The sequence below is a fragment of the Mya arenaria genome, chromosome 1 (genome assembly GCF_026914265.1).
Source record: "Mya arenaria isolate MELC-2E11 chromosome 1, ASM2691426v1".
Taxonomy (NCBI): domain Eukaryota; kingdom Metazoa; phylum Mollusca; class Bivalvia; order Myida; family Myidae; genus Mya; species Mya arenaria.
The window spans coordinates 49,227,025-49,248,758 of NC_069122.1; the positions used below are offsets into that span (position 1 = coordinate 49,227,025).

The window sequence follows — 21,734 nt, forward strand, 5'->3', positions numbered from 1 at the left end:
TCATATTTAGTAAATATCAGCAGGTTTCATGTTAAATGACGCTTTGATTATTTGATAGTCGATTGTAATTTGATTTCATTACATTGTTTGATTTAATGCAATACCTACAATTTCTACGGTGTTTTGTAATGAAGGATATAATTGCGGAAAAGATAAGAAGACAAAAAGACGATCTGATTTTTCTTTATTTACATGCGTGTAATTTTTTATTTATCAATAAACTAAACATGTTTACATATCGTATGAAAAATAAAATACACTACACAAAATAAAACGTGAATAAATACTAAATAGGAAACAAATCATTTATATATTTGATAATTGAATTAAACACTGTACAGACACTACTTTCAAGTCCGAAATGTTCGAATACTCACAACAGTTTTCATTCGATGTCGCACTTAATCGAACGCACGACATGTGTTTCATATCTTCGATAATTTGGTTAGCCCATGGTGGTACACCTTGCGCTGGGAACAACATCAAGGCTCCCGGGAACACTCCACCGTGGGCAGGTGGCGGGCTGGATGCGTAGAGTTGCGACTGGGCGCTTGGAAAACCAAATGAATTTTGCATATTGGTATCAGTTAAAATGTTACTCCAAAAAGATGAATTGTAAGCCGGGTTAAAGTTTATGTATTGCTGACTAGGATAGTTCTGAATACCATCACACGGTGTAATGGCGGATCCGTGTTCGTGATCCACGTGCACCTCCTGAGTCAGCGACCTGCTGTTTCTCTTCCGTCGTCGTTTTTTTCTTGGTTGTTGATTTTTAGGCGATATATCCAATATACGCATGAAGAAAATGTCTTTATCTGTCTATCCATACCAAATTTAATGAGGCTAAACGCTCACAGATATTTAAAATCCAAATAAATCCCAGACCACATGTTTTATGCAAACCACTAATCAAGAACGGTAACATGAACAATTACAGTAAGAAGGATCTAATGCGTGTCTTATTAAAGTAGTCTATGGGCTGTAATACGGGATCGTTAAAGTAACCTATGTGATCTTATACGGGATCATACCAGTCAATGGTTTGCTGCTACGTTTTCCCTATTTTTTTCCTTTGTACGTATTTCTAATGTGCGGTCCTTTTTGGTCAGTGTCATTGCTCACGCGTGTAAATTTGTACAATACAACAAACCTTCTAGTTTTCCCTATGTTCTCTTACCATTGCCACTCAAAACGTTCTCTATGTAATAGTCTCCCTTCATTATGGAAACAGTTAAATGATTTTATGCATAAATGCTAGCTTCTTTTGTACTGTGGTGACTTTGATTCATAGATGATCATTTAATAAATGCACACCCACCTGCAATGGAGTTTTAATAAAGGCTTTGGCGTAAATCTCCCAAAAATATGTTTAGTAGTCGTTTTACACTTCCGTGTAACGATCATTACGCCATTGTTTGCTTATCTTTCAAAATTGGTATAATTACGGCTTTTCAATGTAATAGATAACGTTCGTCGACCAAATCTTTACAAATAATATTTAATACGGAGGTATAGAGCGCTTTATTGCTTAAAGCATTCAGGGTTGAGTATTTATCAATAGAGCTCAATAAAAACTGAACTTTCTTTTAATATTTCGCATTTAAATTAAGGAAGTGTTAGTTGAACGAATGGCAACCAATCTGAATAAAATCATATTCTTAATACTCTCTGTGCAAGCGAGGAAGATCGAGGACTTTATTCAGATTGAAGTATTCACATCTTTAGACACTGATAATTTCAGTATGATGTTCATTCTTTACATGACGCTTTCATTAACCGTTGTGCAAGTAAGGGCAGGACCACCTACTTGCACCAATCAGACAAGGACGTGTTGGCACCAAGGCAAGGACTATGTGTGCAACAATATGATTCCTACGGTGTATTCAGGGAACGCTGGTTCGTTAACAATACAATGTGTACACAGGAATATAGCATTGGACAATAATACCTTTGCCGACAAAAGCTATCAGAAACTTAAAACGTTAATTATATACAGTCCTTACGATTATAAGATCACGTTTAAATCAAACTGTTTCTTGGGCTTGAAAGAACTATCTGAGTTACATCTGAGCGTTGCGGGAACTTATATACACCGAGGATGGCTTAAAGGACTCGATAACATTCGTGTGTTTAATGTATCGGAATGTTATACCATGTTGCCGGAAAATATATATGAAATGTATGAAAAAGAATCCATGGCAAAGTTAAGAGTATTAGCTTTGCATAGATCCGTCGGATTGAGACAGGGTTCATTTGATTTAAATGCTTCGTTTTGGCGCTTTGTCGGTTCAAGACCCGTCGAGGTGCTTGACCTAGACTTTTTAGAGATATCAACATTTGATGTACAAGAATTTTCAAAAAATTGTGCAAAAATAAGGAAGTTGTCTTTACGTTCAAGCAACATAAAGCAGTTCACAAATGTACTTTTAGATAAAACAGCCGTTTGTTCATTCGATATAATTGATGTTACAGGTATGATTTTGCCTAACAGGATAAGGCCTTTCTGCTTCGTGAATATTGCTAACAGGCAAAATTACATTTATAGTTTGGACGCTTATGCGTTTTTACGGCATACAAAAAAACTATTCTTAAATAATATTTGTAACAGCGGACATCCTATGATAATTAAACATGAAAGAAATATCAGTTTTACATCCAACTACGTGTGGAATATAGAAAATATATCATTCGAAGGTAACAACCTTCAAATTATTGATACTCAGCTTATAACTATCGCACCGTTAAGGAACGTTAGATCTTTTTCATTCAGCCGAAACAATCTAAAATTCATTCATCCGGATTTTTTCACCGTTTTTAATGATTTACAATCAATTGATCTGTCTTACAACGAGCTACAATCTATGAGTTTTAATAACAAATCGCTATTCAGTGTACTTTTCAATAGTCTTTTAAAGATACAGACTGTAAACCTTTCATCCAATCACCTTAATTATTTACCAAAAGACTTGTTCATCCACAACACTCTGCTTAGAAATTTAGACTTGTCACACAATTATTTGCGTACGTTAGATCTAAACGTAAAAACAGCAAAGCAAATACGATATCTTAACTTATCATATAATACCATAGAAACGTTGAATGATGAATCAAGAGACGTCATTGATGAAATTATACAATCTAAGCACAACAAAACAACACTGGTCGACTTAAGTCATAATAGGTTCCCATGTAGTGAATGCAATAATCTTCAGTCAGTTCAATGGCTATTGGATTTCAAAAGAAGAAATAGTCAATCAATAACATGTGTTGGCAAAGACGGGACGATAACAGTTATAGACGCCTCCGTTATATCATCAGTACAATACATATGTAAAAAACGAGAGCGAATAGGACTATGGATTGGGTTTGGCGTAGGAGCACCATTACTTGCGATATTAACAATCTGTGTCGTTGTATTGACAAAACGTAGAATAAACCATAAACAAAAGAAAGAAGACGTCATTGCATTACTTAAAGCAGGCGAAGATGAATTGAGGTTCGTTGTTTTTCTATCATTCAACAGTCAGGACGAGCCTTTCCTAAGAGGAAACGTGATCAATCCATTAGATCAACATCTGCAAGATGCAATTGGAATAGACAGAACAACAGTATGTATTGGAGATAGGGAATTTATACCAGGACGTCCCATCTCCGACGAAATTGTCCATTCTCTGCGGAAATCGGCCATGGTTCTAATATTATTGTCCGATGCGTATACCCAAAGCGAGTATTGCCGGCAGGAATTTGAACAGGCCCTTATAATGGATAAAGCGATTATATTCTTAGTGAAGGACACAATCCAAGAAGAGCTGCTGACACCTACAATGCAAGAATTGTACAAGAAAAACGTTCGCATAATTTGGACTTATGAGAATGGAAGGTATCTTCTTAAAACTACTTGGAACCATGTCTGCGCTTCTATAATAGACGTGTTCTCGAAGAAATCGGGACTTTAAAACTCCAAATCTAATGGTATGTCGTAGGAAGAATGGAACATTGAATAGCATTGTAATTAAGTGTGGAGGTTATAGATTGTATCATTTGCATCAATGTTATGTCGTCTCGCTTTTATATCATATTGTTAACAAGTGAATATGTTTCTTTGAATGTTGTATATATCTGACACACTTTGATGATATATAGAATTGTCCGATGCTTATACTCAAGGCGTGGCAGGCGCTTATGATTAATTAACAGATAGTATTCTTAGTGAGGGAAACACTTTATTTGAAGCTGATGACACCCGTAAAGAAGAATTGTAGAAGAGAAATGTTCGAATAATAAGGACGTTTGAGAATGGAAGATGACTTTTTAAGTACTTGGAACAATGTCTGTGCTTCTGTTATGAACATGTTTTCGCTGTTTTCGGGACCTTAATACTCCGTTAGTTATGTAACGTAGTATGAAGAATGTAACAACATATAACATTGCTATTACCTATGGAAGTGACTGTTTGTATTTTTTGTATTTTGTTTTTATCTCATCGTTAACTATTGAATAATTTAAAGGTTAATTGAATATCAGATGAATGTTTGCTATAGTACGTTAGTATGAACATATGTTAGCAGTTATGATCAAATAAAGCCATCGTATTTCATTATATAAACTTATGGTGACATTGTTTTGAATCTTCCTTATAAAGATATTCGGTAAATTTGTTATTTAAAGCCCAGCTCAATATATTTTGTGGAATATGTTGCTAATGTAAGATTGTTGTTCGCCCATCCCGATCGCCACTTGTCCTAAGGCCAAACGGAAGGTTGTGTTTTACGGGCCAAACCCAATATGGCGCGTACAACTGAGCAACACGGCTGTTCATACTAAAAATGATGGGGTTTATTCATTGTTTATCTATAAAATACAACTAGGAAGTGAAAAACTTATCAAAGAACGAGTTAAAATATACTTTAAAGTTTACAAAACACTTAACATTTTACATTGTCTAGGTTGATCCTATAAACTTCTTTAAATATTCACACGGTATAGGTTGATAAAAAAAAACTCTTAATATATTAACACTCAGGTTGCGCTTTAATTGCATTCATCGTTTGAATACCCACGGTACACAAACACCGCCGAAGGAAAATTTTGTTTAATAGTCTTGGAAGCGTTATTTTTGCGGATCTTTAGACTGAAAGTACCAGAGAAAGGTGTAATAATGATAATAACATTTTCTATGTTAGAATTGCTGTTCTTCAGTGTTTGAAGCTTAGTGTGTGGAAAATGGTTAAGTCCGAATCGGGAAGTCGAAATCGGGAAGTCGGACTTCACTGCCCGTGCACTGATCAAACAAACATCGATGAGTCGCCGTTCTGAAACATTGTATACTTACAGGAGGCGAACATTGCATTCATTTCCTTGCGGTTTAGAAATTTTAATAGCATTTCTCTTTTCTGTAACAATAAAATTAAATGCTATGTAAATTAGCCCTCAAGCTCTAATGGAATTTAATTATGTGGACATCAGAAGTAAATATTTAACTCCTGGCAACACAGCAATTATGCACTTATTCTGGGGTCAACTTTAAAAGCCCCCACGAATGTGTTTTAGGGGATTTTTAAGAGAGCTAAATATCCTTATAACTGATTTTGACTTATTTTATAACTTTATTTTTTATTAAACATGAACGATTTTCTGGACCAGTATTATCTGGTCTTCAGTAGATGTTCCTGAAAATGATATAGAAGGCGGTCGGTGGAATGAACATCATTTAGTCTTATATACGTATATATGAATGCCAGGGACATTTATAAACTAACATGAACAAGATGCCATGTATGAATAAATAATAATAGTACTTATTCTTTGAACAATATATATCAATAGAAGGTTATTTTTTTAAAAATATTTTTTTTAGAAAAACAACAGCAATCTGAGACAGACAATTATAAATACTTAATCTTGCCTTCCAAAAATATAAAAACAGATACAAAATAGAAAGGCTTAACAAGTGTAGAGGTCATACAAATACAAAACTATACAAAATTGAAGGGTTTTAACAAGTGTAGAGGCCATGCAAATACTAATGATGCTAAAAGAAGGATTGTAAGAACTATGCTGGTAACAGGAAGAGTGTAATAATGCAGTTGTGCGGGATCTGCCGTTGAAATAATCGGCAGTGAACATTTGACAACTTCGGAATAATTGACTACACTAGTAAAGTTATTTTAACAATGTACTATTGCAAAGGTGTACAATACCAGATAAACATGAAACAAAAAAGGAATGGCGGAAATCGGCCACCTTATATTTGTTCATGGGTCGGATGCATTTAAAAGCAATCAGTGTCGGAATCAGAACTATCTTTAGTTAGATATGTAATTATATATCTTGATGTTTATTTTTTTATATTAGCGCGACGGGTCGAATTATCGGCAATACAGAGATGGTATAGGTGCATACAAGTTCTTAGCGGATGGCACGAAATTGCAAGACTTTGACGTCTACCACGTTGAGTGGGACGGTAGAAAGCTCGCTGACCTCTTCAGTGGTAAGGGAGTAAGCTTATACAAGTAAATAGAAACTAAGTTTATGTTAATTTATATTACAACGTTATATTAAAAAATCTCGTCTTCACGGTGTTAACAATGGAGTACTCTGAGGAAACGGCTTGATAACCGCAATCCAAGTTGGGAGACACAAGTAATGTTAAACCTATGAGTGGATAGTTGTAAATAAAATTTAGTGCATAATAGAATGAATGATGGAGTGAATGTGTTAAAAAATTAATTCATGAGATCTCATGCTGGTATGTGCAAGTGATTGGGGGCGATTGAAGGTATTTGAGTAAATGTATGCTTGAATTAATCAACGACTGAATGCATTAACCAGACATTGGTCAAAAGATAAACTTTGGAATACTGTATACGGTTAGCAGGCCAGTTAATCTGCCGAATAACAATCTACTAATAGCCAAGTCCATAATTTGTCAGCAGACACTCACATATCATTGCCATCAACACATTGTGGTGAAATATGTTTTCTTTAATGTTGTCAATTTCCAGTGTTACAGAGACTGAGAACGGTAGTGTTTAGTTTACATAATCTTAGCCATGTTGACCCAGTGCCATTAAACCGGGTTTATGTTTGAACTTTTTGCTACTGAGCTTGTTTTTGTAGCTTTTCGCATAAATATTGTATAATTACAATAGTATCGTTTTTATTAGATCCTCTTAATCAAAAGAACTATACACAATGACACTCATAACTTTGCAACATAGGTTTGCAAGACGGAGAGATCCTGGTTTTGGCTAGTCAACGTCGCCGTGTTGCTAGCCCGACAAAGATTAATGTCAAGCTTGCCTTTGACGCCTTCGAAACGCTGATTTATGGCGAAGTCACTGGAAATGGTTTGCTGCGATCCGTACCTGACAAAGGAACATGGGCATGTGTCTATCAGAAAGGTATTGTAAAGACTTGAAGTTATAAACGCTCTTTAAAATGGTCCATTACTGTTCGATTATTTTTATTTTGGGAATTGTTTCTATAATTTGAATGCTTTTTATACGTTAATGCCGTGCTGATCGTTCTCAGTAAAGTAGCTGCCGATAATTTTCTCAAAAAAATGCTGTTTTCCTGGAATTACCTGATTTTGTTCAATGTTATCAAAAAAGACATTTAATTTGCAAAAACAAATAGAAACAAAACAAGAATAGCAGATTATATATTTAAAACTGGCATAGGCTTACTTAAATTTGAATATTCATTTTGTAACAGGAAATCCAATTAGCTTCCAAGAAGAGGTCAATGCTCTTGGCCACACATCGACCGCAGTTCTAGACGCAGGGAATGGTCTCTTATTTCTCGCAGAGAGTATAGGCATTTCAGACTACAGGAAACAGGAAGACAATTTCCGTGTAGGTGACAATGACGCTATCTACCCCAAAGTATCAGTGTTGGATGATGTTTCCACTTGGCAGCCAGGTAAGAAGTGGAAGCAAATGCAACGTTTTATAACGGACCGCGTGTTCGATACCAAGTATCAGTAAAAGTGTCACCATAGTTTTACCCATGAGTGGACTTATGTACAAAGGCAATCCACCATTTAATTTCATTTCCATCATTAAAATTCCTGATGTGAAACATCTATACAATTACTCCTTAGCCAAGACTCTGATTAAGAGTCAGACCTGTATATCACACAGCAAAGATAAAAGGCTGACAAACTTAATACGAACTAAATAGTAATACAGCAAACCTAGACGTTTTAATGAATAAACAGCATCGGTCAGCATGTTGGGCCGCCTTAGTTAAATTAAGTCTTCGAAACCTTAATTTTGATGACTTTGATACATATTTCCAAACGAATTTGCCTGTTTCATTTGAAATGAAAATAAATTTAACCGGATATTATTTAAATCGGTAAGAGTTTAAGTCGATGTCATACATATTCCCAAAAGTATTTACATTAATTTGTTTATTTTACGATGTCTTGTCTTGACCTCGTTACCACTGTGAGGGAGCAAAAAAAATCACGTGACCACAATGCGAACGACCACGGAGAAATTCAGACAACAAAACGTATGTTTTTGATGTTTTCTTTATTATTTTGAATCGAAGTAAAACAAAACATAGCCCACGGTACGCCGCATAATTTACGATTTCATGTGGTATACTGTCTGACATTCTTGGTGTCGTAGATAAAACGGCTAGTTTCACCTGATTCTTTACAAAGAAACACAAATTAAAGCAAATATATACCATTTAGAGTACCGTTACCAGGCGTATTGATATTTTTGAAGGCAATATTAAAATATAAAATTATGCGAACGACCACACTTTTTAAATTAAATATGAATTGGGTGCGAATAAAACCTCCGTGATGTCAATGTTGTTGTTTTTTCTATTGATAATAACATAAAATGGAACCTTTTGAACGATTGCATCTAAAACATAATAACTAACTAACTTTGTTTATGTCTTGACAGACACCATCAATTAACATTTTGCTTTTGAATAATACTTTTTAGATGGAACGTTCACATCAGGCTAGTTCTGTTTAAGTACTGCGGACACGACCGCATCACATGCCTGTACATATGAGCTATTCATGCTGAGAAAAGCCAGTCACGCTTGAATACACCAAGGTTTGTTTCAAATTACACTGATTATGTGCTCTTAGCACTACTGGGCAAAAAATACGGAATGCCGTTAGGGCCATCTCCTGTGAATGTGTTGGTCTGAAACACGATAGAATGGTATCGTCGTGTTTTCATCATCATACGGTCGCGGTTTCATCATCATCATAGCATTTTTACGATCTGCTATTATCGTAAATGTACGACCATAATTACGACCAACTTAATGACAAGAAACGTCTCGTAAACTCTCCACTCGTTTAGAACAAAAACACTAACAATAGCACAGCGGTCAAGCGAATGACACATCCTGAAGTAAGATGACGCCTTGTCATTTAAACCTAGGAAGAGCACCTGTCTGTTTTATGAATGAATAAATGACTACTACTGATTCTGCTACTGCCACTGCCACTGCCACTGCCACTACCACTACCACAACTACCACTACTACCATTCACCACTACTGCTGCTGCTGCTACTACTACTACTACTACTACTACTACTACTACTACTACTACTACTACTACTACTACTACTACTACTACTACTACTACTACTACTACTACTACTACTACTACTGCCACTGCCACTGCCACTGCCACTGCCACTACCACTATCACAACTACCACTACAACCATTCACCACTACTGCTACTACTAGTACTACTAGTACTACTTCTACTACTACTACTACTACTACTACTACTACTACTACTACTACTACTACTACTACTACTACTACTACTACTACTACTACTACTACTACTACTACTACTACTCCTACTACTACTACTACTACTACTACTACTACTACTACTACTACTACTACTACTACTACTACTTCTACTACTACTACTACTACTACTAAAAGTACTACTACTTCCACACTACCACTACTACCATTCACCACTACTTCTACTTCTACGTCTACTACTACTACCACCATACACCACCACTACAACAACTTACTACTACTACTATACTACTACTACTACTACTTCTACTACTCCTACTACTGCTACTACTGCTACTTCTACTGCTACTTCTACTGCTGCTGCTGCTGCTGCTGCTGCTGTTGCTATTACTACTACTATTTCTACTTCAACCACCAATGTAATATCTGTAAAATGTATCTGTAATATATCAGTCTTATACGTTGTACTCTTAAAAAGTGTCTAAAATGCTGCTGCTGCTGCTAATGATGATGATGATGATGATGATGATGATGATGATGATGATGATGATGATGATGTGACCTCAGAGGTATTGCATTTGGAAAACTGTTCGAAGATACTGTTTTGACTGGTTGGTTTTATTGTATAAAGGCAATTCATTATTAAATCTTTATTGTGTCAATCGTTGTTTAAACTTTTAATGAGCAGTATTTCAGTTCAATTCAAAATGCGTTATAAAAGCTTCAGTTGACGACATGATTCAATGACTTAATACAAGGACCACTGAAACCGACTTTTGTCCCATGGAGGGTCAATTCTTCTATGCGCATGCGCACCGGAAGGCGATAGTACGATGATGATAACACGACAGTAAGGTGATGAAAACGCGATAGTACGATGATGAAAACACGACAGTACGATGATGAAAACGCGATAGTACGATGGTGAAAACGCGAAAGTACGATGGTGAAAACACGAAAGTTAATCGCATTATCATCAACGTACTTTCGTATTATCGCGTTTTCGTTATCGTACTATCGCGTTTTCATCATCGTACTGTCGAGTTTTCACCATCGTAGTTTCGTGATTTCCCTTTTTCACACGTACTATCGAGTACTATCGAGTATCGCGTTTCAGATCAACACATTCACAGGCGATGGCCCTAACGGCATTCCGTTAAAAATAGTATTTGTTATATAATCTTACATGCGTAAAAAAATCTCAAATTGTTATGTTTTGTGTTGATATACAATAAATAAAATGGTCAGTTTTTCACTGATCAACGAAATAAATTGGCGTTGCAAATTTAAGACCCGCAAGCTTTCATCCAGAATGCAATTTAATCAAATGTGTTCAGACCTCGTCACGTGTTTACTTGTGGTCCAAATTGTTTTATTTGATATTTTGATAACTGACAATAAAATTTTGTCAATGGATATTGCAGCATGTTTAAATAAAATCATGTGATTTACATTAAACAAATTCATACCGTTTTTTCAGCTATAAAACAAGATGCGGAAGAAAACTGGGCTGAGACTTCACCGGAGAAAGAACAGACGGTCTGACCTTGTCCATGTTGATGTACCTCTAAACGTGGTCATCAATGCACATAATGCACCGAAATGGACGCAATCGAAAAGCAACTTCAAATGCTACTGGGTAGTTCTTTATAACCAGCGAAGGACATGTGTAGTCATTACTCAATTACAAAGTTGTTTCTGATTAAATATGCGTTGTGCCATAATTCTGTATTGACATGTCACTTAAATGGCAATAATTGTTATTATATGGCAATATTTGCTAAGATAAATCAAATAAAACTGATATTTGAAAACATGTATTGTGATTATTTTAAAAATACAAACTAATCACAATAAAGAATCACAGAGTATAAATCACATCAACATAAGATTGATATAGCATGTACTACTGATCAGCCTGTTTACATGCAAAACTTAAACATAAACCACAAAAAGGTGAAATGAATCACATTACAATAATCATTAATGCAAATCCATCGACTCAGACTAAAACAAAAGTTTACTTTTAAAGTTATGGAGAAAAAAAAATCACAAAAATGAAATTTATCACAGTATAATGATCTTTTATAACAAGAGCTGTCACAGAGACTGCGCGCTCAACTATTCCGTCGCTTTTAAGTTTGGATTGCAAAGTTTTGGTAATACATGCAAAACCTTAACCAGAATCTTTTAGTCGAATAATAAAGGACCATAATTTACATTATGTGCAAAATAGAGTTATCTTACTTGATTTATTAAGTCGGTTGATTGGATAGTTGGAATCATGTGTCTAAAGTTTCAATGCAATACATGGGTTATTTGCTTGATATATTGACTTAAATGTGGTTACCTGCAAAACCTAACCAGAATTTCTTAATCAAATTATAAAGGACCATAATTTGCATAATATGCAAAATGCAGGTATCTTACTTACTTATTTTAGCACGCTTGATCGTTGAGTACCATTGAATAAAGTATCAATACAATACATCAAGTAGTTGCAGAGATCGTAACCTAACTGTGCTTCTATTCAAAACCTTAACCAGAATGTCTATGTTGAATAATAAAGGGCAATAATTTGAATTATATACAAGATAGAGTTATCTCGCTTGAGTAATGAATTAGGTTGTATAGTTGAGAACACATATCTAAAGTTTCAATGCAATACATGTATTTGCTGAGAAAGTGACTTAAAGCTGCTTACATGCAAAACCTTAACCAAGGCTTGACGCAGGCGCTAGAGTGAGTAGTATAGCTCTCCTTAGTCTTCGAATAGTCGAGCTAAAAACTCATCGCCTCAAACAAAAGCAAGAATTTATTAGAACCGTACAGAAAATGCCTTCCTGGTTATGTACTTACGGCGATAACTTTAAAAAAAATATTGTTAGAACATACAATATGTTATTCTAATAACCATGTTACAACAGGAAAAGTAGTATTAAGATTAATCAAACGTAACATAGAGCATTATTGTAATTAATCCATGTTGCTTTTGTGAATTTTCTTATGCCTGGAAAGGCTGCTCCGGTGCCGAAACACTTTTTCACACTCAGGACATTTAAGGCTTGACTCCCCCCTGTGCATATCCAAATGTGCCTTCAGGTTTGACTTTTCTGAGAAAGACATCCCACATTCGTGACAGTTACACCCCTGCTTTTTCACGTCGAATATGCTTTTGAAGATCAGCATTGGTTGGAAACGACTTCTCGCAAAAATACAAAAATGTAATAAAATGGAGTCGGAGACCGGGTGCGAACCGGTGTCCTCAAAATTGCAGTCCGGTATTATTTCCACTGTGCTACGAAGGCTTACCCTATATACAATTGCAGTATTTAAGCAATATACCTAACTTAGTAATATCACGTGATAACATCGACTAGCCAATCAATCACGCATAAGAATGAATTATACTAGGTATACATACCTAGTAATCTTTTTTAATGGAAAAATACGAAAAAATGCGAAAAATAAATTAATTGTAAACTATGTGGTACTTCAGTAAGTTAGTTTCAATGCATTGTAAATCGATGCCAAAATTGTGTCAATTTTCGACAAATTTTTTTTTCGCTATTTCATCATACGGTGTATAACCCCTTTAAAGAACTGCAACACAAGAAAATAAAACACCGCTATATTTTTTTCTATCTAGGAACAAAAACAGCCACGCTATACATTGGCTCATTTACACTGGTAATACGCTTTGTGTAAAATATAATGAAGTTAGAGACACGGTTATGACGTTACGACAACAAAAGCCGACGACGAAAACTTTGTTTTTAAAACATTTCACAGCACATATAACCCTTGCCCGTTCCAATATGTGTTGTTTCCTGCTGTCGCAGTGTGGAAATGTTCGCAAGGACCTTGCCACAATATCTGCAGACCTGAGGTTGTCGACTCTCCATCTAAAAGATATACCATATATATTAACAAATGAAGTATTTAAAGCTTTATTCGCACTCCTATCAAAATGAGATAAAAAATAGTGTGGTTCTCGAGTGTGGTCGTTCGCATAATTTAATATTGTACGATTTCTTTCAAAAACATCATTTCGCCATGAAAAAGGTATTGTAACTGGCATATATTTGCTGTTTATATATCTTTTTGTAAAGAACCAGCTGAAACTAGCCGATGTATCATTGTTTTTGCAAAATTAACAAAATGTGTGGTCGTCTGCATCGCCGATTCCAAATTTGTTTTTGAATGCTCTCAAAAACTAAAACATCAAGAATGACAGACAGTATACAACGTGATAGCTGAAATCATGTGGCGTACCATGGGCTAGGTCTTGTTTTAATTTGATTCAATTTACTAAAGAAAATATTAAAAAACATACATTTTGTTGTGTCAAGATCGCCATGGTCGTACACATTTGTGGTGACGTCACAATTCTTGCTCCCTCACAGTGTCGTTACTAGCATTTCGAAATTTGTTCTTAATTTTCATGTTCCCTATTCACCTTACTTTACACGAAAATTAATTTGACAATCATTGACAATAAATACATTTTACACACAATTTTCAATACATCTTAGTTGGCCAGACTAATATTGTCTTCTTTCTTCAGGTGAGAATGTGGTGTTCGCGTCCACGGACTATGATTACGGACAAGCAGAAGAGGCCAAAGTGGTTCTATGTACTGATTGTGCTCATAATGAGTTCCGAGTGGATGCTAAAGGTGAGTTTAAATGTGGGGGTTAGCGCTCGTTAACCGGTTTAAACCTCCAGTGAGTTCGTCATTAGTTTGCACTAACTATGCCAAAGCGATTACTTCAGTATCTACCAAGGAAGATTCGTCTATGTTCATACTTGGGTAACTGTTTCTTGCAGCGTTGTGTCTCATGTTTTTTTTTTGTTTGGTGTTGATCCGTGTGCCTCTCAACAGGATCTTGGTTAGGTTTTAAGTCACTGGGTTGGCTTGTCCCTTAGTTGCCATTGTAGCGTTTATTATGTTGATGGATATGCTTTATACAACGTATAGCGCTTACCCACCAAAAATGAGGAGGAATCAGGTTACAGTTGTACAAAGAAAAAAATGTCTGATGAAGGCAAGACTTGTGCGGCTATTGGCTAAAGATTGCTATTAGAAATGTATTCTCGAATTATGAAAAATAAACCGGGACAATTTGTTTGACTTGCCTTGAGCCTATATTCTGTGAAGGCTTGAAACTAATATCGTTATAACTTGTAGCCTTACTCGTTTGTTATGTGTGTGTGATGTTTTTGTACGTGTATGTATAATTTGTCTATAAAATGTATTAATGTTTTCAAAAACGATTAAAACAATATGATTATAATAAAATAACCAAATTTTAAGAAATGTGTGGTTCTGAGTTTTCACCAGAAACTCATATCTTATCCATAATATATGTGTGTTTATGTTACTCTCATCAGATCGACCTCAGTATACACATTACGGTGGACTTGACTGTGCTGGTACTGTTGATATGAGGGGTGAAGTAGGCGCTTTGACTAGAAACATTGTTATCCAAGGTGACGTCGTAGAGGATTCTGATGATCTTCAAGATAAATTCGGATGTCATATCAAGGTATCTTAATAATGATATTGTAGAATGTGTTGGGTTTTTCAAAATTGTACAGACTTATATGTACAGCAATGCTAATAATGAACTGGTTTTCTAATGGTGTGTTACTCGCGTGATTATATATATATATATATATATATTATAAGATTAACTCAAATATTCTTATCGAAAACAGTATCAAAAGCTTTTATTGTAAACACATGCAGTTTGTGTTATGTACTTTTCGCTTATTTTAATGTCGTACAGATGGAAAAAGATTGAATGAAAACACATTGAATCTGTTAATTATGATTCCAATAATGTTTCCCTTATACCGTAAACAGATCTTCAACGGGTATGAACTCGTGTGTATCGAGAACGCTGAACTACGATATGTAGGTCAACAGGCGGTGAAAGGGCGCTACCCGATACATTTCCACCTGTGTACGGATGTATCATCATCCCCTCCGTACATACGGGAAAGTGTCATTCATCATTCTATTGCAAGGTGTGTAACGATTCATGGATCTACGGGTATAGAGGTAATCACGAAGTAATTAGTTAATGTTGAATTAACACACACAATCACATTACAAGCAGAACCCCTCCCCACAAAGCAGAATCAATAGTGTTGGACTTCACCCAATTTCATATACTTAAGTACAATAATACCAACTACACCATATTTTACGCATTGGTTACGAAGCAGATTTAAATAAAATAAATTTTGATATAAAAAAATCTAGATAAGAGTATATAAAGTATTAGACAGTCGTCGCTACTTTTGTTGTAGTCGTAACAAGTGATGGTTTACACGGTTTCTGATCTCATTCTGGAAGAGTTTGATAGCAATCCTTTTAACAGAATATTCAAACAACAAGGCTTATTCTGACGCGGGCTGTATAAAAACGCATTAGCGATAGTTCAGAGACAGGAATGATTTCATTGCAGATTGTAGACATTGTTGCTTACCACACAGAAGGCCACTGTTTCTTCCTTGAAGAGTGAGGTGAAACCTATAACGTATTGAATGGTAATCTTGCTATCTCCACGCTGAAAGGAACAAACCCTGAACCCTTGGACCCACAAGATAATGAGTATGATCTCCTAGATGCGTTTTAAGTTGCTCAAAATTTAATATATTTAAGCAGCTTATAACAGTCAGTTCAGAAAAACACTACTTAATTTTAGTTTAATAAAGTAAAGTAAAAAGTAAAGTGTTTGTTTATTATAGTGCCACCCCTTTTAGTTAAGGGCCAGCCCGTTGGGCTTATGAGACACCTACATTCGTGAACATCTTTACCCCGATTCCTTTATCCCAAATGCCAGGCGCCTGGCAGGAAGGCAATCGGTACCCCTCGATTTAACTAGCTGCTGGGTCGGCAACCGGCCATGTCAGAACAAGCCCCTTGTGATACTCGAACTTCGACCTCCCGCTCCGTAGGCGGACGCCTTAACGACTTATTTACTTATTTACTTATTTACAAGGATTGTAAAGGAAGTTATATTAACGTTTCTAAATCAATCTCGTTGGCACGATGTTTTCCGAGAGTGTGGTCTCAGGAAACATAAGTATCCGGAAATCCCCCGCTTGTTCGGTTTTGTGACCATACACCAAGCTCACGTACATCCTGTAATTGAACCCAAAACGCATTGGTAAACAGAGAGTGCCCTAACCCATGCACTAACCTGGCAATATATTTGATCGATCTTGCGTGCGTGCGTGCGTGTGTGTGTGCTTCGGAAATATGTTGTTCTTGTTTAATATTAGGCTGAAGCAGTCTTTACTTTAAACTTACTCTGTGTTTATATCAACAATAAGTGGCACTTTTCCCATATCTTTTTGGTATATGAAAATCGGAAAACGTGTTTAAATCTGTTACCGTTTTCTCAAACAAACAGTATGTACCCGCACCTTTCCTAAACAAACCAAAACAGTTGGTAGTTTCCCATTTTTTAGCAATAACTGCAGCAAGGCGTTAAATTTACTTGTATCGTATATAATTATTTACAGCAAACCATCGAGTTTTTGGATTACAAATCCAAGAATAAAGTCGTAAACAACGCGGCAGCTGGAGGACAAGGCTTTGGATTCTGGTTTATTTTCCCGGATAACCCGTTTGGATCGTCTGCGTCACTGGGGCTCATGGCCGAGGGGGAGAACAACCGAACCAACCACCGCGGGGTGTACAACAACGTTGCACTCTCCAATTTAAATGTATGTATGCAAGTAAAAGGCTTTGCTCTAAACTGCTTTCAATTTACAATGACTAAACAAACCGAATGCAGTTGAAAATCATACAATGTACACCATTTCAATTCTTGTGTTAAGAAAATGGTTGTCAGATAATTTGAAGATTCGTTCAGTTTGGGAATTTTTGTTTGTTTGGATTGGATTGGTTCACTGCTACAACATACAATTGAGTGTTAACCATAAAAATAAGGCAAACCATACTTACTCATACGAAGATAGATGTTGTTATATTCTGGTGTGGTTGTACATGTTTAGCTTGTACACATATTGCTTCAAACTTATGTCATTTCACTCAGTTCGGAATAAAATATGGTGGGATATTGCACCCAAACGGAACAACTGCCGGAGGTGGGGCTACTCAACCCCTAGCAGATCCAATGGACCTACAGTCTGAGGAACAGTGGCTCACATTTACAAACCTTACAGGTAATTTTATACTTATAGCTGTACGAGTATTTCACTTTACTATAAGATGTATTGAAGTATTGAAACAAACGAGTAAGCATGCATGCTTTATTTCACAGTCCGACTAAATGGATAGAAACCTTTCATCAAATAAAACAAATGATCACTAATGCAAAAAAGCAAATTTGGCGCTGTGTTTTGATTTATAAGGACTTGCTTATGCTCTTGGACCTAAAATAAGTTTTCCTGGTAATACATCAGTAAACATTAAATATTTTATCATTATTTTACTCTATATATGATATCGAAAATGCAGAAAAAATACAAAAAGGTGCATTTAAAAAAAGCATGAGCGAGTCCCTTTGAATTACGATATATCGCATACCGACTGTGACGTATCTTTTTAAATTAAAGGCATACAATATATTCAAAATTTAACGAAGGACCCGTGGGAAGGTATTCTGCAAAAAAAGAGAAATGTTCACATGGATTAAGTTTTCCATAAAAGTGTGGTTTCCATTGTGAGAGATGATACTTTTCCTGAAACGTTCGCGTACGTAATGCACCAGTCAATTGTAACCATGCCCCCCACCCCCGGTCCGGGGGTATACAGGGGATAGCCGTGGAAATGGGCCGTGTTTTTACCTTTCAGGTGGCCCCGCAGTGCAGGGTGAATGCGGTGGTTTTGTCTTCGCGCAAAATATAGCGGGGAATTTGCCTTACCTAGGCTCCCTGGGGTGCTGGGGCATTTGGCGGGGATTTGACCATCAGTTCGTTCCCGCAGGGCGGAGATTTAACCCGGGGTTGGCTGGACCGAAAGTCAAAGTCCCGGCTATTCCCCGGACCTGGGGGCCGTGGTTACAATTGACTTGTGCATGTTCTGACATGTTCTGTGTTTTACATTTTATTTTTAAACTACAGCCTGTATTAAAATAGTAATTATTTTTTGGCTTCAAAAATGAACATTTGGATAGAGGGAGGAATGGTGGACGTTTCGAGAGTCAGGTAAATATTAATCATTGATAAATGTGATAAAATTGTAACCTTTTTTGTAAGTAAATGATACAGTTTTAGTGTCAACAGCGACTTTAAAAAAACTTTAATGGTGTAAATCAAAGGGTTTCAAGGTCGAGTAAAGGTGAAGGTAAAGGTGTTCGTCTCTCATCAAGTTGCTATGGTTCGATCCCCACCAGGGCTACCCTCTCACGGCCTCTCATAATGGACTCCGGTACTGTTTTCTACCCAGGAAACGGAATTAAGCGTGACTCTATTAGAAGCCAGCTTTCGTCACAATCGAGCTAAAAGAAATAAGTTTAAACTTAAGTTTTCCTTTTTTTAACTTCATAATGAATAAGGTCGATTTAGAGTCAAAATGTTTATTCTAAACAGTGACTGTAACGGTGTTTATTATCCGCAGTGTCGTGGGTAGCAAGAACTAGAACATTCACATCTTTCAAACGGAAATGATAAAAAATAAGATATATTAATAGCAGTTTACATTGGGAGCGTTCCGTTATTTATAATAATTAATCACTAGATATCTCCAGACATTTTTTTATTTCTTCTCTCACCTAAGTTCAATGCAAAGTAAAACTCGTATTACACTGACATTAAATTTCTAAATTTAAATTAGCAGTTTGTATTATATACTGTACACATTCAGTCCAATCTTCTGAGAAAGAAAATACAGTAGAAATATTTTCCAGTGCCAATCTTAGGGCAAACTACAGCGGAAAGGCTTCCAAATTGGTAATTATTGGCAATAGTAACAACTTCGGCGATGTCACTGACCCTTCATGCGGGGATAACAGCCTACCTACACCATGGGACAAGTATGATATTGTATCTATAAGTCTCATGTAATACATACACAATAAAATAATACCATAATAGCAACACACGTTCGGATGAATCGCAGGTATAAGATAACATAGCCAGTAAAGTTATTCAAACACACATACAGTGTTGCCCCGAAATACTGAATTAAGATAGTAGTTCTTTCTTTCTTGAGAAACGGTAATGCCGTATTAAAAAAAATGCAGGTGGTTTAAAACATTTGACTTGAAAAAGTATTTTACATTGTTTTCTCCTATCGAAATAATATCAATCGCATTCACATCGCTGACAACATAAGCTACTGTTCTTATCTACAATTCCAGATCTGAAGTACAGTCAGGTCTCACACTATGGCAAGGTCCAGAGAAGTTCAGCGAAATTTACTTCGACGGCTTTCACAACAGCCCCTGTTATGACAGCGCCGCTGTTGCTGAACAGAGGGATACGGACTACTTTCTTTCTGTTCTGACAGAGCTGAGAGATGCACGCTTCAACTTCGATGACAAGGTACAAACTCCAAACCCTGGTTACTTCCCTTCCCTGTCTTTGCGCGTATCACGTGAACAGGATCAGAATTACATGACGGCTTTTTCAAAATCGTCAAATATTCATTTATTTCAAATGTATATGATATGAAACTTTGTTTTAGTAATAACAAAACAACACGCCAATAATATAAAACTTGTATAAATAACTTAAACTCTCAAAAACTGATATACAGCTAGTTTTCGTACGTGGTGGTGGAAATATTCTCTGTTTGCGCCAAGGGAAATTACTGCATATGAGATAAGACAATGTACACAGTCATGTACACAGTCATGTACACGGGATCACAGAATGTCTTTTTATGTCCTTTGTTAAGTACAGTTGTATTTTCATCATAGGAAAGGTATGGAATCAAAACTTATATAATTGAGGAACTTTCACAGAGCAAAATTTAATGTGGTTTGAATACCAAAACATACCTCTTCTCTTGTATGTCTTTTCAAGGTGTAACGAATTTGAAGAAATATATACAACTGCTCTTCAAAATTTGTGGACATTTTTTGAGAGCTATGCAAAATTTCTAAGCAATATGTATCTTTGGCTCCTAAAGAATAATAATAAGATTAGAAATGGTTTCGGGTGCCAATATCTTTGACATTCTTCAAACAACAATTATGTGTTGCGGCTTTGTGGTGATATTTTAAAAATATGTTAACATTTAAAAACCTTGAAGAAATTCTTAGTCACTAGTTTTCACTATTGTATTTAATATATTTCCCATTTAAAAATATATAACAAAAATGTTGAATAGCTTGGTTCTTTTTTACCTCAAACATTCTAACATTGTTTACCTCAAACATTCTGACATTTTTTACCTCAAACATTCTGACATTATTTACCTAAACATTTTGACATTGTCAAAATACTTTTCCATAAAAGGGAAAACGGAATTTACACAAATACTAATAAAATGTTCTTACTTATTTTGTCTTCCACCAGGACAAAATACATTGCATGTATATTTTACTCTCTCAAACATTTCACTACGATACTAAACTAAAAATAATATTCTGAACTTGTTTTGAAATATGTTGAATTCGACGAGGCCATACTGTTTTATTAAAATGAGTACTACTTCATGGATATTTACGCATATATATTTACATGAACTTGTTCCAATCTTTATTCATACATATTAAACTGTTAATATACCTATTTTTTTATTTAATCACGGAAATTGCCATTTACACATATTTTAACTGTTTTTTTTACTCAGCTCGGTGGAGGCCGATACACCGTCTCCGGCCAAACAAGCGATGCGGGTTGGGAAGGGAGCGAAGACGGTGAACTCATTTCCGGTTTCACCTGGTACCAGGAAATGGAGGATGGTTCCCAGCAGAAGTACCACGTGGTTCGACCGGACCATCTGACGGCGGATGCTCATGATTGCTACCTGCG

General features: G+C 35.9%; 2 protein-coding genes and 1 long non-coding RNA gene across 4 annotated transcripts; all 3 read left to right on the top strand.

The window, feature by feature from the left end:
* Positions 1-1,634: 1,634 nt before the first annotated feature.
* Positions 1,635-4,608, top strand: LOC128233937 (toll-like receptor 4). Its single transcript, XM_052947837.1, has one exon. It carries the CDS (start codon positions 1,743-1,745, stop codon positions 3,954-3,956), a length of 2,214 nt encoding a protein of 737 aa, XP_052803797.1. The 5' UTR covers positions 1,635-1,742; the 3' UTR covers positions 3,957-4,608.
* LOC128216950 (cell surface hyaluronidase-like) lies at positions 3,835-19,767 on the top strand. 2 transcript variants are annotated; one of them, XM_052923742.1, is made up of 11 exons: positions 3,835-3,972; positions 6,355-6,490; positions 7,221-7,403; positions 7,717-7,923; positions 14,338-14,448; positions 15,165-15,319; positions 15,640-15,803; positions 16,247-16,392; positions 17,310-17,513; positions 17,846-17,975; positions 19,661-19,767. In XM_052923742.1, the coding sequence occupies exons 1-8, from the start codon at positions 3,970-3,972 to the stop codon at positions 16,251-16,253; spliced, it is 966 nt and encodes a 321-aa protein (XP_052779702.1). In that variant the 5' UTR covers positions 3,835-3,969; the 3' UTR covers positions 16,254-16,392; positions 17,310-17,513; positions 17,846-17,975; positions 19,661-19,767. The 2 variants fall into 2 exon arrangements, with proteins under 2 accessions (XP_052779702.1, XP_052779789.1); XM_052923829.1 differs by lacking the exon at positions 19,661-19,767 and adding an exon at positions 18,607-18,863.
* Positions 8,415-11,477, top strand: LOC128217177 (uncharacterized). The gene is made up of 3 exons (XR_008258202.1): positions 8,415-8,520; positions 8,970-9,086; positions 11,251-11,477. It is a non-coding gene; the product is annotated as an uncharacterized LOC128217177 (long non-coding RNA).
* Positions 19,768-21,734: the final 1,967 nt, after the last annotated feature.

What these genes read in the sequence shown, in the direction of transcription:
- LOC128233937 (XM_052947837.1), top strand. Translation starts at nt 1,743, where the DNA reads ATGATGTTCATTCTTTACATGACGCTTTCATTAACCGTTGTGCAAGTA.
- LOC128216950 (XM_052923742.1), top strand. An exon ending in GCTCGCTGACCTCTTCAGTG is followed by an intron (nt 6,491 to 7,220) that starts GTAAGGGAGTAA and finishes TTTGCAACATAG; the next exon opens with GTTTGCAAGACGGAGAGATC. An exon ending in GGCATGTGTCTATCAGAAAG is followed by an intron (nt 7,404 to 7,716) that starts GTATTGTAAAGA and finishes ATTTTGTAACAG; the next exon opens with GAAATCCAATTAGCTTCCAA.